This window comes from Lissotriton vulgaris, unplaced genomic scaffold (assembly GCF_964263255.1).
Source record: "Lissotriton vulgaris unplaced genomic scaffold, aLisVul1.2 SCAFFOLD_772, whole genome shotgun sequence".
In the NCBI taxonomy this organism is placed as follows: domain Eukaryota; kingdom Metazoa; phylum Chordata; class Amphibia; order Caudata; family Salamandridae; genus Lissotriton; species Lissotriton vulgaris.
In genome coordinates this window covers 25,153-38,370 of record NW_028247866.1, presented here as the reverse complement: position 1 = coordinate 38,370, position 13,218 = coordinate 25,153, and the positions used below count along the sequence as shown (strand labels likewise).

Here is a 13,218-nt window from a genome sequence, read left to right as displayed (position 1 = left end):
CAAAATTAGTAATTTCGAACAACTTCTATATCTTTAAGGTCTACTGTAGTAGCATAAATTGGCCCTCTCCAGAATAATTCGCTCAAGTGAAAAACGAGGGCTTAGAACAAGAGTCTGCCTTTAATATCTATTCGGTACTACTATGATCGTATATAAAACTATTAAGACATTAAACTAGAAGTGAAAATGTTCCATTAGACTACAAAAGACAATGAACATACAGGAGCTTTACATCTACTAATGGTTTGGTACAGACAGAAGACTATGCACAGTAGGAGCTTGGACATCTAATAGCGCTTCAGTGTCTGGAGGAAGTGGCTATTTGTGAGGGGGATGTGCATGCGATGAGTACCACTCACAAGGGGGTCTTATTAACCCACGCCTGCTGATTGCCTACAAGAGGTCAAATGTCCACCACAGGATTTTTTACAGGGCCATGGTTATGCATAACAGGGGCTTCAATGCCCAAAGCTTGGACGTCTGGAGGGAGTTGTAAAACCGTGAACAGTTATGGACCGGGCAAAGAACGTGCCCAGCAGTGTCTTGCCCTCCTATGTCTGATTGACCTTAAAAGATCAGCTATTGTAGGGTTCAGCACCAAGTGTACAGTGTGCATAGTAGGAACTTGGCCATCTAATGGACTTTGTCTGGAGGAAGTGGGCTTTTCATGAGTCATTGTGCGCAGGGTGAACTCAGAGTACTTGCCTAACCATCTGTGGTGGGTTACCCACAAGTGGTCGGCTACCTGTGAAATATTACGTACAGGGTGAATGTTATGTATAGTAGGAACCTAACCACCCAAGGGAGGTACGGTGTCTAACCCCTTCGGTGCTCATGAAGAGCTGAGCTCGGTATGACCACACCCATTTCTATTAGGGCCCAGCATAGGAGAGGAATCTCTCAAGCAGCCAAGGTGCTAAAGGAAGTGTACTCTCCATGAGTAGTTGTGGATCGCAGAGAAGACCATTTGCACTAGCGACTTTCCCATCCATGATTGGTTGTTCGCCCACCAGAGGTTAGCTATCAGCAGAGGGTTCAATACATCTTGAAAGGCTGTGCGTCCAGAGGAAGTTTGCTCTTCATGAGTTTGTACACAGGTTGAAGACTGTACAGTTTTCTGGAGGGTGTAGGATTTCTATGAGGAGTTTTGCACAGGGGGAAATATGTGCTAAACAGATACTGAACCACCCATGTCTGGTTGCTTGTGACAAGAGGTCAGCTACCCATGAAGAGTTGGGTACAGTCAAAGGCTGTCTGTAGTCAGGACTTCACCACCTAAGGGGGCTTGAGTGTCTAAAAGAATTGTACTGTCAATGACTTGGTATCTTGCTATCCTAATTCCATTATCGAAACATTTGATGTGGCGGCTCCTATTAAAGGTGCTAAGAACCAACCTTTGAAACCTCAAGCCCTCTGGTACTCCGTCTAGTAAAGAAGCAATAAATTAATCAGCAGAAGACTGGAAAGGAGTTTGCATAGAATGAAAGCTTTCCCTGATAGAAGAGCTTACAAACAAGCCCTCCTTACTTATCATAGGAAGATTAGGGAGGCTCGTAGATTTTACATCATTAGAATGATCGATAAGGCAGGCAATTCCATGAAAGAATTATTGAAAGTCCTCAATGAATTCACCAAACCGGCAGCTAGAAACCCCATCACAAGAGTTCTTTGTGCTTGCCAACTATTTAGAGGACAAGATCTTTTGTATTTGCGAAGATTTTCCCAGAACTATTAGACTCAAACTTGTGTAATCTGAATCCTCTTCTGGAATTATTTCCAAGTCATTTCCCAAGAACAGGTACAGATATACCGAGGAAGGTTACATTTGGCTCTTTATCTGACCCCTGTCCCACCTATATAGCTCCTCCCTAGCTCATTTCCTGTATCAAAGACCTACTTAATCTGACACTGCTAAGAAGCAACAGTTTTGAAAATCAGCTCAGGTCATCCCTATCTAAAAAAAAAATCTAGTGTAGATCCATCCGATCTTGCAAATTATAGTCCTATCTACGTCTGCCTTTTCTTGGCTAAATCTTGAAAGGCCTTGCCAATAAACCACTCTCAAAGTACTTGGAGGACAATTGCATACTGGGCACCTCACAATCCAGTTTCAGTATCTCTTAGCACTAGACCACCCTCATGGCAGTAATAGATTCCACCTGGTTAATGAACCAAGGCACTCCAGCCATGCTGGTTTTACTTGATCTGTCAGCAGCCTTTGGTACGGCCTTGTGTTCTGTTCTTACTCTGAGACTGTATGAGAGAGGCTTTGATGGGAATGCCCTATATTGGCTTAAAGATTTTCTGGCCGATAGAACCCAAGTGGGAGCACTACAGCCTTTTAATTCCAGATCTATGACCAAAGACAAAGGAGTTTCTTAGGGTTTTTCCTTGCGCCCTACCCTCTTTAACATTTGTGGCACCTTTTGCCAAGATTGTGCATGCTTGCGGCTTTGAAATTATATTGTATGCCAATGATACCCAATTGCTAATCTCCTTTGGGCAGGATTTTGAGTTGTCTAAAGTCTGATTTATCGACCGTAGGCACATCTTGTGGATGACCCTTCACTGTCTTCAATTGAATGAAGGAAAGACTGAAATTCTCGCGTTTGGCAAAGCGCAGCTAATTTGGTCAGATGACTTGTGGCCGACAGAGCTAGGGCCGGCTCAGTTGCCCTTGGAGATTTAGTAACACACTTGAGATTCCGGGTAGATAACATATCCATGAAAGATCAAGTCACCCCTATTTGTGGCACCTGTTTCAACACACCATGGCTACTAGAAAAAGTGTTCTTGGCTCCCCATGAGCTCTAGGAAAACACTGGTCCAAGCACTTATCAACAGTGGTCTTGATTATGGCACGCTCTTTTAGTAGCAGCCAATGGGACTCCCCTCAAAACACTGGATTCCAGTTAAACATTTTTTGTTCACATTCCTATGTCTCACACACATCTCTTATGGTGAATGGTCCTTCCTACCTCCAAGCTAGGCTTTCATGGGATCATCCCAGCAGAGACCTGAGCTCTATGGACAAAGTCTTTCTAAGACCACACCAAATTCGTACCTCTAGGTACAGAGGCCACTCTTTTTCCGATCTAGCCTCACACCACTAGAACAGCCTCCTACACCATATTTGTTCCTGTTCTTATTTTGGTAGATTTAAAAAACTGCTTAAAACCTGGCTCTTTTGAAGAGCTACCTCCTTTGCTTTCGTCTGCCTAGGGCCGAGATTCTCCACAGGGAGTGAGTAGTTTTGCCCTTTACAAATGCAGCTAACACAACGTGAGCAGTTTTACATAGGAGCAAAGATCATGTGCAGCAGGGGTTTGCCCACCCAGATCAAGGTTGCCCATGAGAGCTCACCTATATGCAAATGGTTTGGCACAAAGGCTGTTTGTAGTAGGAATATGCCTCCTAAGGGGTCTTTTTCTGTAGTCTTTGTGAGGAAATGTGCACAAGACAAAGACTGCACAGTTTTCTAGAGTGAGTGTGCTCTCTGCTGTGCATGATCTTTGTAGCTATGCACAACTTCTGACAGATACTTGCCCACTAGTGTTTGATTCCCAACAAGAGATTGGTTATCTGTAAAGTGTTCAGTACAGGGGGAAGGCTGTGCATAGTAGCAGCTTGGTCTCCTAATGGGGCTTGGGTCTCTGCTGGGATTGGGCTCTGTAAAGTTGGGCAAAGTGAGCTCAGCAAGGGCTTGCCCACCCATATCTTCTTTCTATGGGAGTTTACATGGGGAATGGAGACTTTAGGAAGCCATCTTTTTCCTCGGCCCCTACTCCACAGTTCATCCCAAACCTTTACAGGTAGGAGCTGAGGTGTATTTTATTTTTACTAAGTTTCATGAAGATTCATTTAACGGCTACAAGGCTAGCAGCTAAATAAACACTCTTCCTATGGAAACTCTGACCGAACTATGACTATTCTGTGGCAACCGCCGCTGTGTAATGTAATTACGAAGGGTATGAGCTTAATTTATTTGTGTCAACACAACTGTTCACAAATGGGTAATCTTAGATTTATGTGGACTTCAAATCTATTTTACTTTAAATTAATTTTCTGACACTAGTGATGTCCTAGTGTTTCATAGCCTTTAATTGCAATTTCATTTCACCATTTTGGAATGATCTACACAGTGCATTCAAGTCTTAGTTTACTTTTCTCACTTTGACTGATGTACATACTTTCAATCCATTTCAAAACAGGCTCTACATGATATCTGGTAATGAAACCTATTTGGATCAAATCAGAGGGTTTCTAATGAGGAAAAGGCTGGTGAATAACTGGCTCCTGAAGGAAGAGAATGCCTGGGTGAGATGTTTACTACCTGAAGATCTCCTACTCTTGCTGGACTATGACACCAAGCTTTGCGAAGGTAATTTAAGCCGCTGCTTGTTTTGTTTTGTATTGTAATGTATCATTCTTATTTGACACTGGCCATTTTTTGTTAATTGTAGGGTAGAGTCTTCTCCATCTAGGAGCAGCTAATTACTTGCTTTGGGCATCACAAAATCTATGGATTGGGATTTTACATGAGCTACACACGTTTCATGTGTTAATCCAGGCTACAGAACATGGAGTGCATTAGTAGTATTAAAGTCTTTTTTTTCCTTGTTGCAAATTTCTGGCATAAATCTCTAAAAAAGCAACTCTTGCATTTCTGCATAAACATTGAATACTGACCGGTTTTGTATAATTCCTTTCCTCAAACAATATAGTGATCAATCGCCTCATCTTCTTTTCGATTCATATTTGGAGTGGGCATTCTTTACATGGTTTCCATGGGTGGTGGTGAATGTGCCATGCAAGCATCACTGATGATGATTTGCAGTCCAAATAAAAACAAATGGGTCATTTCTTTCCCATGACTTATTGTTCAGTATTCCAAGCTGCAATGGAAGTCATAATGGGGGTTCATTTAAGGCTTGAAGCCCAGTCAGGGCTCCAGGAGGCCAGTATACATTTTATCCAATCTATCCCTTGGTCACTCTGTCTGCACAGATAGCAAGAATGGATTTTGCTCTGATGGCGCAGGAAGACGACCCTAGAGACCTGGTTTACGTGCACCGTATCGCAATGTGCCTACTAAGGTCTCCCCTGCTTGCCCCAGAATAAGACTCTGACCGGACCCTGTTTCAAAGCTCCAGTGTGCCCGGGGGTGAAAGCATCCAGCCCTGGGCTCTGATCCATGGCCTGCCATCTCACTTGGAGCCTGGGACAGGTGCCTTCAGGCTTGGAAGTCTCCCATGTTTGTCTGGGTTCAGAGCTTCCACTGGGCATTGGATCACAGCTCAGGCTGGCCTTGGGGTGAAAGCCCCCAGCACTGGGTTGGCTTTACTGACCTGCTGTATTACCAAGTGCCTAGGGCAGGGTTCACAGGCCCAGGGAGTTCTCCTCTGCTTTTTCTGAGTTTAGAAGCTCTCACCGGGCCCTGATTATGAGCTCCAGCTAGCCTAAGGCTGGAAGCCACTTTACCGGGTCTACATTCCATGGCCCACCGTGTCTCAAATGCTCTCGACTGGGAACCACAAGCCTAGGGAGGCCGTCCCTGCTTGCTGGGATAAGAAGCTCTGAATGAGCTCCATGAGCCACCCCCAGGTAACCAACTCCGGCTTTGAGAAATTGGGCTACAGAGTCCATGTCCCTTCCAAAGATGAGGAATCTTTTTTCAGAAGTCGCAGGGCAACCAGATAGCGGTACAGGCATCTGGTCCCTCTGAACCCTGAACATTTGGCCATGCACCATGAATTCCTATGGCGTGCTGGCCTGGAAATCCAGATGAGGCCTCATTTGATTCTTTGAGTCTAGACCATGCTCCATGAGTTTTGTGTGCTTTTCTTCTGGATTATAAGAAAGGGGAGTTGACTTGCTCTAGATTAGTAGGGACAGGATCTTTAGAGCCCTGTGTATTTGGGTCATTCTCACTTAGGTGTCGCCTGGGTGAGAAGCCTGAGGGGGCAGAGGATCCAGAGTCTGCAGCTGTCTTCCAGCCCTGTCTGATGGGCCCCATGCAGGGCACATTTAAGCCAGCACTCTGTGATCGAGATGCCCGAGCTTACCTGGAAGTCATACAAATGCTCATTTGACTCTCCATGCCCAGCCAAGGTTCCAGGAGGTTAGATGAATTTGTTCAAATTGCCCTCTTTTACTCCGCCCATGGACTACAAGAAAGGCAGGCAGCCTTCTTCCAAATTAGGGACAGGGTAACAGGCACTACATTGTTCTCCTGTCTTCCTCTCCAGATGGAGCAAGTACTTGGGCTGGCCCACCCTGGGCTTCCAGGGGCCTGAACTGTGGCTGCCTTCCAGTCTGGTCCAATGGGCCTTTACTTTGAGCCCTGCTTCCTGGAGAGCAGACCGGGATGCAAAGGTGACCTGCAATGGGTTGGATCTCTTTGAGCTACCCCTACCCATCCTCCCCCCTCACCCCTCCTCCCAATATCCCCTTTCCTAATACCCTGCTCGGGCCCCAAGAATCCAGACCTCTGTCTTTCCTCTGCATGAAGAGAGCACATGGCCGGCCTTCTAATCCAGGCGTCTCTTCACACACCATGCATTCCTGTTGCACGGTAAGATGGCCTGTCTGCCCCGGAAGCCAAATAAGCCCAGATAAGGGCTCCTTTGATCCCAGCCAGGGCTCCAGGAGGTCAGGTGAGTTTTCCCTGATAGCCCCTTCAATCACTCAATGTGCACGGATCATAAGAAAGGGGGGTTACCTTGCTCTGGATTAGTAGGAACAGGGTACTTGTGACCCCCTTGTGTTTTGGTCATTCTCACCCACATGCTCCTTGGCTCTTTGGCTGCCTCACATCCTGTCCAATAGGACTTTCCTTGGAGCCTCGTTTCTTTGTGAGCAGGCAGAAAAGTGAAGCTGATATCCCCAGGCAAGGGGCTCTGCTTTGGGCAGTTTAGCCAGTACTGTACCGTGATGGACAGCCAGAGCTCCAGGGAGGGAGACTAACGAACGACTACAGCAAAATACAAATATACAAATAAAAAAAATAACTTGCCCGCCTGTCCTGCCGCACTGCCGCTCCATTTCTCCTAGCGAGCACAAACTGAGTTCCCTGCAGCCAATCCTGACGCTGACTTCATTCATGAGAGCAGCTTCGGGATTGGCCTCAGTGCGCTCGATTTGGACTCCCAGGGAGACTGGGAGCCTGTGCCTGCTCTCTCCAACCCAGCAATGTAGCTGGGGTTGGAGAGCGCTTCACTGCACATGACGGTTTGGCTGGCCAGAGTAGGCTGGCCAACTCGTCATGCACACCGGATAACAGTTCTCTCCACTCTACCTCTCACTGCCTCCTTCCCCGAAGACTCGCCCGGGGGGAGAAAAAATAAAATGATAAACCTGGTTTATTTTATTTTTCAATTTTTGAAGCTGCTGGGGGTAAGGGGTGGCAACGCTACTCCGCTATTGCGGAGGAGCTGTTGCTGCTGCCCCGTGGTGCCAGGGGTATGAATGTGTCTGCCTTTAAGCCCTGTCCCATCAGTCTTTACCCTGAGCCTTGCTTCCTAGAGAGCATGAAGGGCTGTGAAGCAGACAACCCTGTGCAGGGTGGCATGCACAGGGCCAGTGTTAAATTTGACACCAGACATTGTATAAAATGCCCATACTGAAAAGTAAAAACTTTGCTTCAGTAGTTTAAAAATGTAAATACACCTTCTGTTAAATTTTGGAAGAATGGTTATCAAAGAAATTGGGTTCAAATGGCATAAATCTGTTTGAGATGAATTGCATGGGACTGATGGAAGACTGAATGTCTCAATTTGTTAAAAACTCTAATGCGATGGAAAGACCACATTGCAGTTTCTCATTTACCACACAGAGCACTGCTTTGTTCTGTAGAAATAACGTAAAATATTATTCAAAACCAATCGGTGTTGGATTTTGATGTGCATCCTGCTAGCCAATCCAGTTGATACTAGGATGGAACAGCCTTGCCAGTTGCTGCTTGCGATTTGAAAGTCATTGAAGCGGATCTAGATCAGACCCGATTCGCTCTCGTACACCATATGTATTTATAAAGTTTTGTATAGCGCGGACACGACCCAAGAGTGTATCAGAGCGCTGTACCGTTGAGGTAAGTAGCATAACAGTGTGCAAAGAGTAAGCATTAGAAATCGGTTCAAAATAAATGTTACCAATAGGTTCAAGACGAGACCATGACAAACCAAATGAGTCAGAGCTTTTGAGAACAAGACCGGACAGTTCCAATAATAGAGAGGAACAGCTATGTCCACAGTACCAGTGGTTGTGTTACATTCTTCCAGAAATGTTTGAAGTTGTTTTTTTTTTTTAAACAGATTTTGATATATCGCACTTTTAAAGCAGCACCTCGCACACCAAAGTTAACTGCACATCAAATATGAAGCATCACGAAATTGGTAATCTATACAGCATTCTAGAATCAAATGTTCCATCAAACTTACCAACCATCCACCCTCCCTCCTCTCCCCCCCCCCACCCCCCGACCACACCAACTCCCCCCCACCCGGATCCCACCCATCCCGATCGCACGACAGCACTTCCCAGTTTCTCCAATATAGACCACAGTCCAATAGCATGTGTACTTCTTCCTCATGACCCTTCTATCCTATCTCCTGGTCCATCTCCAGGTCTATTGGGGGCTCCAGCCAAAGTGGAAGCTTTTTTTTAATTAATAAAAAGACTTGATCTAATCAGCAAATGAATTCGATGTGTGGCGATAACCCCCAGAAAGTTAATGTACTTATCATTCACTTAATGACTCATGAAATTGAATGTGATGGCGGTTGTTCATCAACCATAACATAATTCTAAGCTAGCGTGTTTGGCTAGGTAATGAGAATTGTAAAACTCCCACAGGTGTGTATACTTCCATATATTTTTTCATTTACTGAAATACAATTTGATGCAATGATGCAACATCCATTGTTGCTAAATCTAGAACCAGTGCACTTGGAATTGAGTGAGGATTTTGGTAATGGGCTGTAAACTAGCATACCTTGCTCGATTAGGAAAAATTCTAAAACCGAAGTATCTATACAGCTTGCCCAACAGAGGGTTCTAATCTCACAGCAGTCCAAGTTCAGTCCAGGACAAAGTATGATACCACTGTACCAAACATACTGGACATTTGCTTCATACAATGTCACGCAATTGCCACCTTCCACTTCTTTTAACAGGCTTTGCTGTGTATACCAGAAGAATCTAGGCTAATGTCCTCACCTCCCACCGGACTGTCCCACCACATGAGACAGCCAGTTGTGCTCTCACAGATCCTGCTCAGATATATTATGAGGTCTAGCTGCCTGTGGGGCCTCCTTGAAGCTAGAGGGCCACTTAACGGTGTAATCCACCCAGGGAGCGAGCATGCAGACTGAGTGGCTTTAGCTGCCATTCCGTGAGCTGCAGCAGCATTGGAATGCCTTGATTTATCCTCTCAGCCAGCTGGGTGTTCTCATCCAGTCCTGCTCCATTGTCACTCTAGGCGAATTTGTGAAGTTGATGCTTCACAATTCAGGAAAGGTATCGGCAAAGCAGAGAAGTTTTGTCTTTGTGGAATATTGGCTTGCTGATGGTTTTTACTGATGCTCTATAGCATCGGCTAAAAGACCGAATGGTGCATCCGGTGTGAATCGGATGCACCATTCAGTATGCAAGCGCATGTCACCACCCTCATATGTCTTTACTTTAATATTTAAGACCAAATGAAGTTCTTATTAGGTCTCACCTATGCAACGCGTGCGCTGTCTCTTTGATATATGCTGTGTTTAGGATATGGGCTTTACGCTCCAGCCATTGCCTGCCCATGTTTTCAATTGGCTCCTCTGACTCTCTTTTGTAAATGCTTTTCTTCCATTGGTTAATTTACGTAGTCCATCCTTATTCCCACCCTTTCTACTGTGGTAATCTTCCATAAGTGCTGGCCCTATTACATATAGTCTTACTGGTCATGTTTCGTATACACTATTTTGTTAATGACTTTTGGTCTGCTAGTGTTGCTGGCAGAACAGAAACGCACTCCCCAAACCATAGTTCCCGAACACCACGCTTCAATGTTAAATGGCAGACAGTGTTGCATTGCCGTGCTGCCTGGCCGCCTAGCCGCCTGTGGTTTTTGTTGTGCTGAGCTCCGTTATTTCTAGAAAAATAAATCGAAAAAAATAAGGCAGCCACACTTTTGTGTTTCTTTTCTATTTATTGACTTTTGTGGCAATGACGGTACGCCACGCTTTAGCTTTAAACATCTTAAGCTAAAGCGCGACGTTGGGCGATTGCTACAAAAGTATGTAAATAGAAAACCAAAAAACAGCGGACGCACAACTTTAATTATTTTTTTTTTTAACTTTTGTAGCTATGCTACCGCAAGGATACTTTTTTAGACACAAAAATCATTCTCATTTGTAAAGCCAATAGCTCGAAATTTAATTGAGACCTTTTACATTGCAAATGCTTGTTAATTTTAAAATTGATACTGTAGGTCAACAAAAAATGAGTATACTTTGTTTCATGGCACTGAAGAGGCTTGGACTATAACTAGCAATAGTCATCAAATGTGTACATTGGCATCGAAGGGTATAACGTTCTTGAGGTTCGTAGTCTGATGAATGTCGTGGGTGCCCTTCTTTCGCTTTTTTATTTTATCCAATCCTAGATGGCTGATGCGAATTGCAGAAGTAATTTAACATTTTTACTTGTGCAAAAGTGTCTTTGTGGAAGTAGAACATTCCGGCAGCTAGTGGGAGTGCCCACCCAATTTTTTTTTAAAGTTTTACAAAGACTGCTTGGGGGGGGAGGTGGAAGATGGAGTCAGCAGCACACAAGTGAGAAAGCAATTGGGGGTGGGAGCAATGTGGAGTGGAAGGGGTGGTATTTGGGACGGTACACAGCACACAAGGCAGAAAGCTGGAAAACACGCACTCTTGAGTGCTAAAAGAAAAAAAGATGTTCTCTAAATAAGAGTAGGGGAAGGATACAACAAGTCGACCAATCAAAATAGATGGTAAAGAGGCTCTGCTCCTTGGGTGGGACAAACACAACACAAGAAAAGAAAGGCATGCAAGCAAATGAGTGCCAAAGCCAACCAATGGTAAGCAATGGGCGGGCTCTAACCTTGCTAAGGTTTTAGCAATGGTCACAAGAGGCCTTTTGCAGTCGGGCAGCTAAAAGCTGTTTGGTAGGCAAGACCTATAGAATGACTGTACGTCAGCCATTTCTAGTTAGACTTTACCTGTCCTATTGAAGCTTGCCAGTTGTGTGGTAGGGACTTTTTCTTCTTTCTAACCCTTCCCTTTCCTATCATTGGCGTTCCTGTTCAGCGCTGTTAGTCATATCCTCCTCAAGAAGGTATGACCTTTTATCGCCTGATGCTTTTTGCTTTGTTTTTCAGGCCAGCTACACGGGGACACGCTTTCTGCCCACCTGAGTCGAATAATTTGGATATACCTCCATTCTAACCAGCAGCTGTACATGGAAGCTATGAAGGGCTTCGTCTTTGAATGCGCACATGCAAGTTATATGTCCCAGATCTACGAGAGCGGCAGCATAGCGCTGTGAACGAGTGCACTTTATGCCAATGCACATGGACATTAATTGCATGAAGCATTTTACAATGCACATTTTAAAATCCGTCCTGACGACTAGTTGGACTGTTTTTTAGCAATTTTAGGATTTTTGCACACGAACTTAAGGTACTTGTTGGATGATGTATATATGGTTTTTATTCAATTTTAAACCAGTGTTTTCTTAAGGTATTACTTTTTAACTTGGGTTTATGCCCACAGTATGAAAAAGCACACAGGGGTATTTGTACAGATATTGCCCGTAACTGAACAGCTGCTAAAGCATTATTGCTTGAATTCCGAACATTAGCACACAGTGCTGGACAGATTACAATCAGCCATGCTTCCATTGATTTGATTTAGAAAAGTTATGTAACTCACTTTTTCGGTGGTGTCCCGGGAGTTTTTGCATGCCTGGTATTACAAGTGAAAATGTATTGATTACTATGTAAGATAGTTTAACATTGAACATGCTTATGGTTAAAGCTGCTGAATTTTAAGATAAGTGTTTTACAATACTGTGCATGTAGAAGGGGGCATTGGTAACTTTTTTTTTTTACTAACAGATCGATTGCTGTTTTAGCTGGTTATACATCTATATTTTTGTATGGCTGGTCCCTGGGCTATTTATTATTCCCAAGGAACAATAAATACCTGTTGTGGATGAAAACAAAAAGCAAGCATTTACTTTGTGGTTTCCTCTTGTGTCAATTTTTTGATATATACTACGTATTGTAAATCTTTACTATTTGCCAATTTGAAGATGTGACTAATGAACAAACTAAAACTAAATAGCCAAGAATAGTCTGATCTCTGGCTAAAGTCCCCTTCCAGCTATGGCCCAGTAGACTCTAAGTGGCTCTCAGGCAAGAGCAGGTTTGAGCCAATTTAATTGCTTGTGCAGGAGAAACCCATTCAGCTCCCTCAACTGACCTGGCGATAATTGTAATTATATAGCACTTACTAGCCCTGAAGGTGTGTTGGCAAGCATTACTGGGAGTAGCATGCTACTCCAGAACTCAAGGCTAGTGGTTAATTCAGTGGTTAATCTTGGTTATTCAGATTAGTACTGTGCTCTTCAGAAAAAAATGGCATGCATTTACTCCAGATACTTTGAGATAGATTATATTAATACCAGGTAGGTGTGATCATTAGTGGGGGGGTTATGTGATTTCAGGTGAATGATTGGTGAACTAGACTGGTGGAGATTAGGTAATGGTAGTATATAGGAATAAGGTTTTAATGAAGAATGGTTCTGATCTATGAAATAAGGTATTGGACAATGTCGAAATGACGGCTGGGGGCCGTCATGAACCCGACCACTATGGAAAACGCCGCGCAGAATCGCGGCCGCGCCCAAGGGGTTAATGCAGACATGAGACCGCAAGGAAGCTATACTCTGAAATCGAAGGTGTGCAGAGGATGGAAGGTAAGAAGAGGGTCACTGAAGAAAGAAAGGAGGAATCCAGTGGGAGTATGGCAAGACCAATTTTTCATGCAGGGCGTTAGGAGTATGGCTGGTGATGTCTTTGCTATGGCAAGCAATCTGAGGATGCAAGTTGTAGAATGAAACAGAATTACACTTGTGCTCCATATCAGGGCATACAGTTTAAACATGTGATTGGGTGTACACCATATTTAAATATTAAGAGCTATAGCCTGTGTC

General features: G+C 44.2%; 1 protein-coding gene across 1 annotated transcript in view; it reads left to right on the top strand.

The window, feature by feature from the left end:
• LOC147664999 (uncharacterized) overlaps positions 1-12,239 on the top strand; it is a 125,451-nt gene extending 113,212 nt beyond the window's left edge. Inside the window, exons 7-8 of the mRNA XM_086949829.1 lie at positions 4,212-4,381; positions 11,381-12,239. Of these exons, the coding sequence (XP_086805955.1) occupies positions 4,212-4,381; positions 11,381-11,547 (337 nt within the window). The 3' untranslated portion in view covers positions 11,548-12,239. The remainder of the gene's footprint in view (positions 1-4,211; positions 4,382-11,380) is intronic.
• Positions 12,240-13,218: the final 979 nt, after the last annotated feature.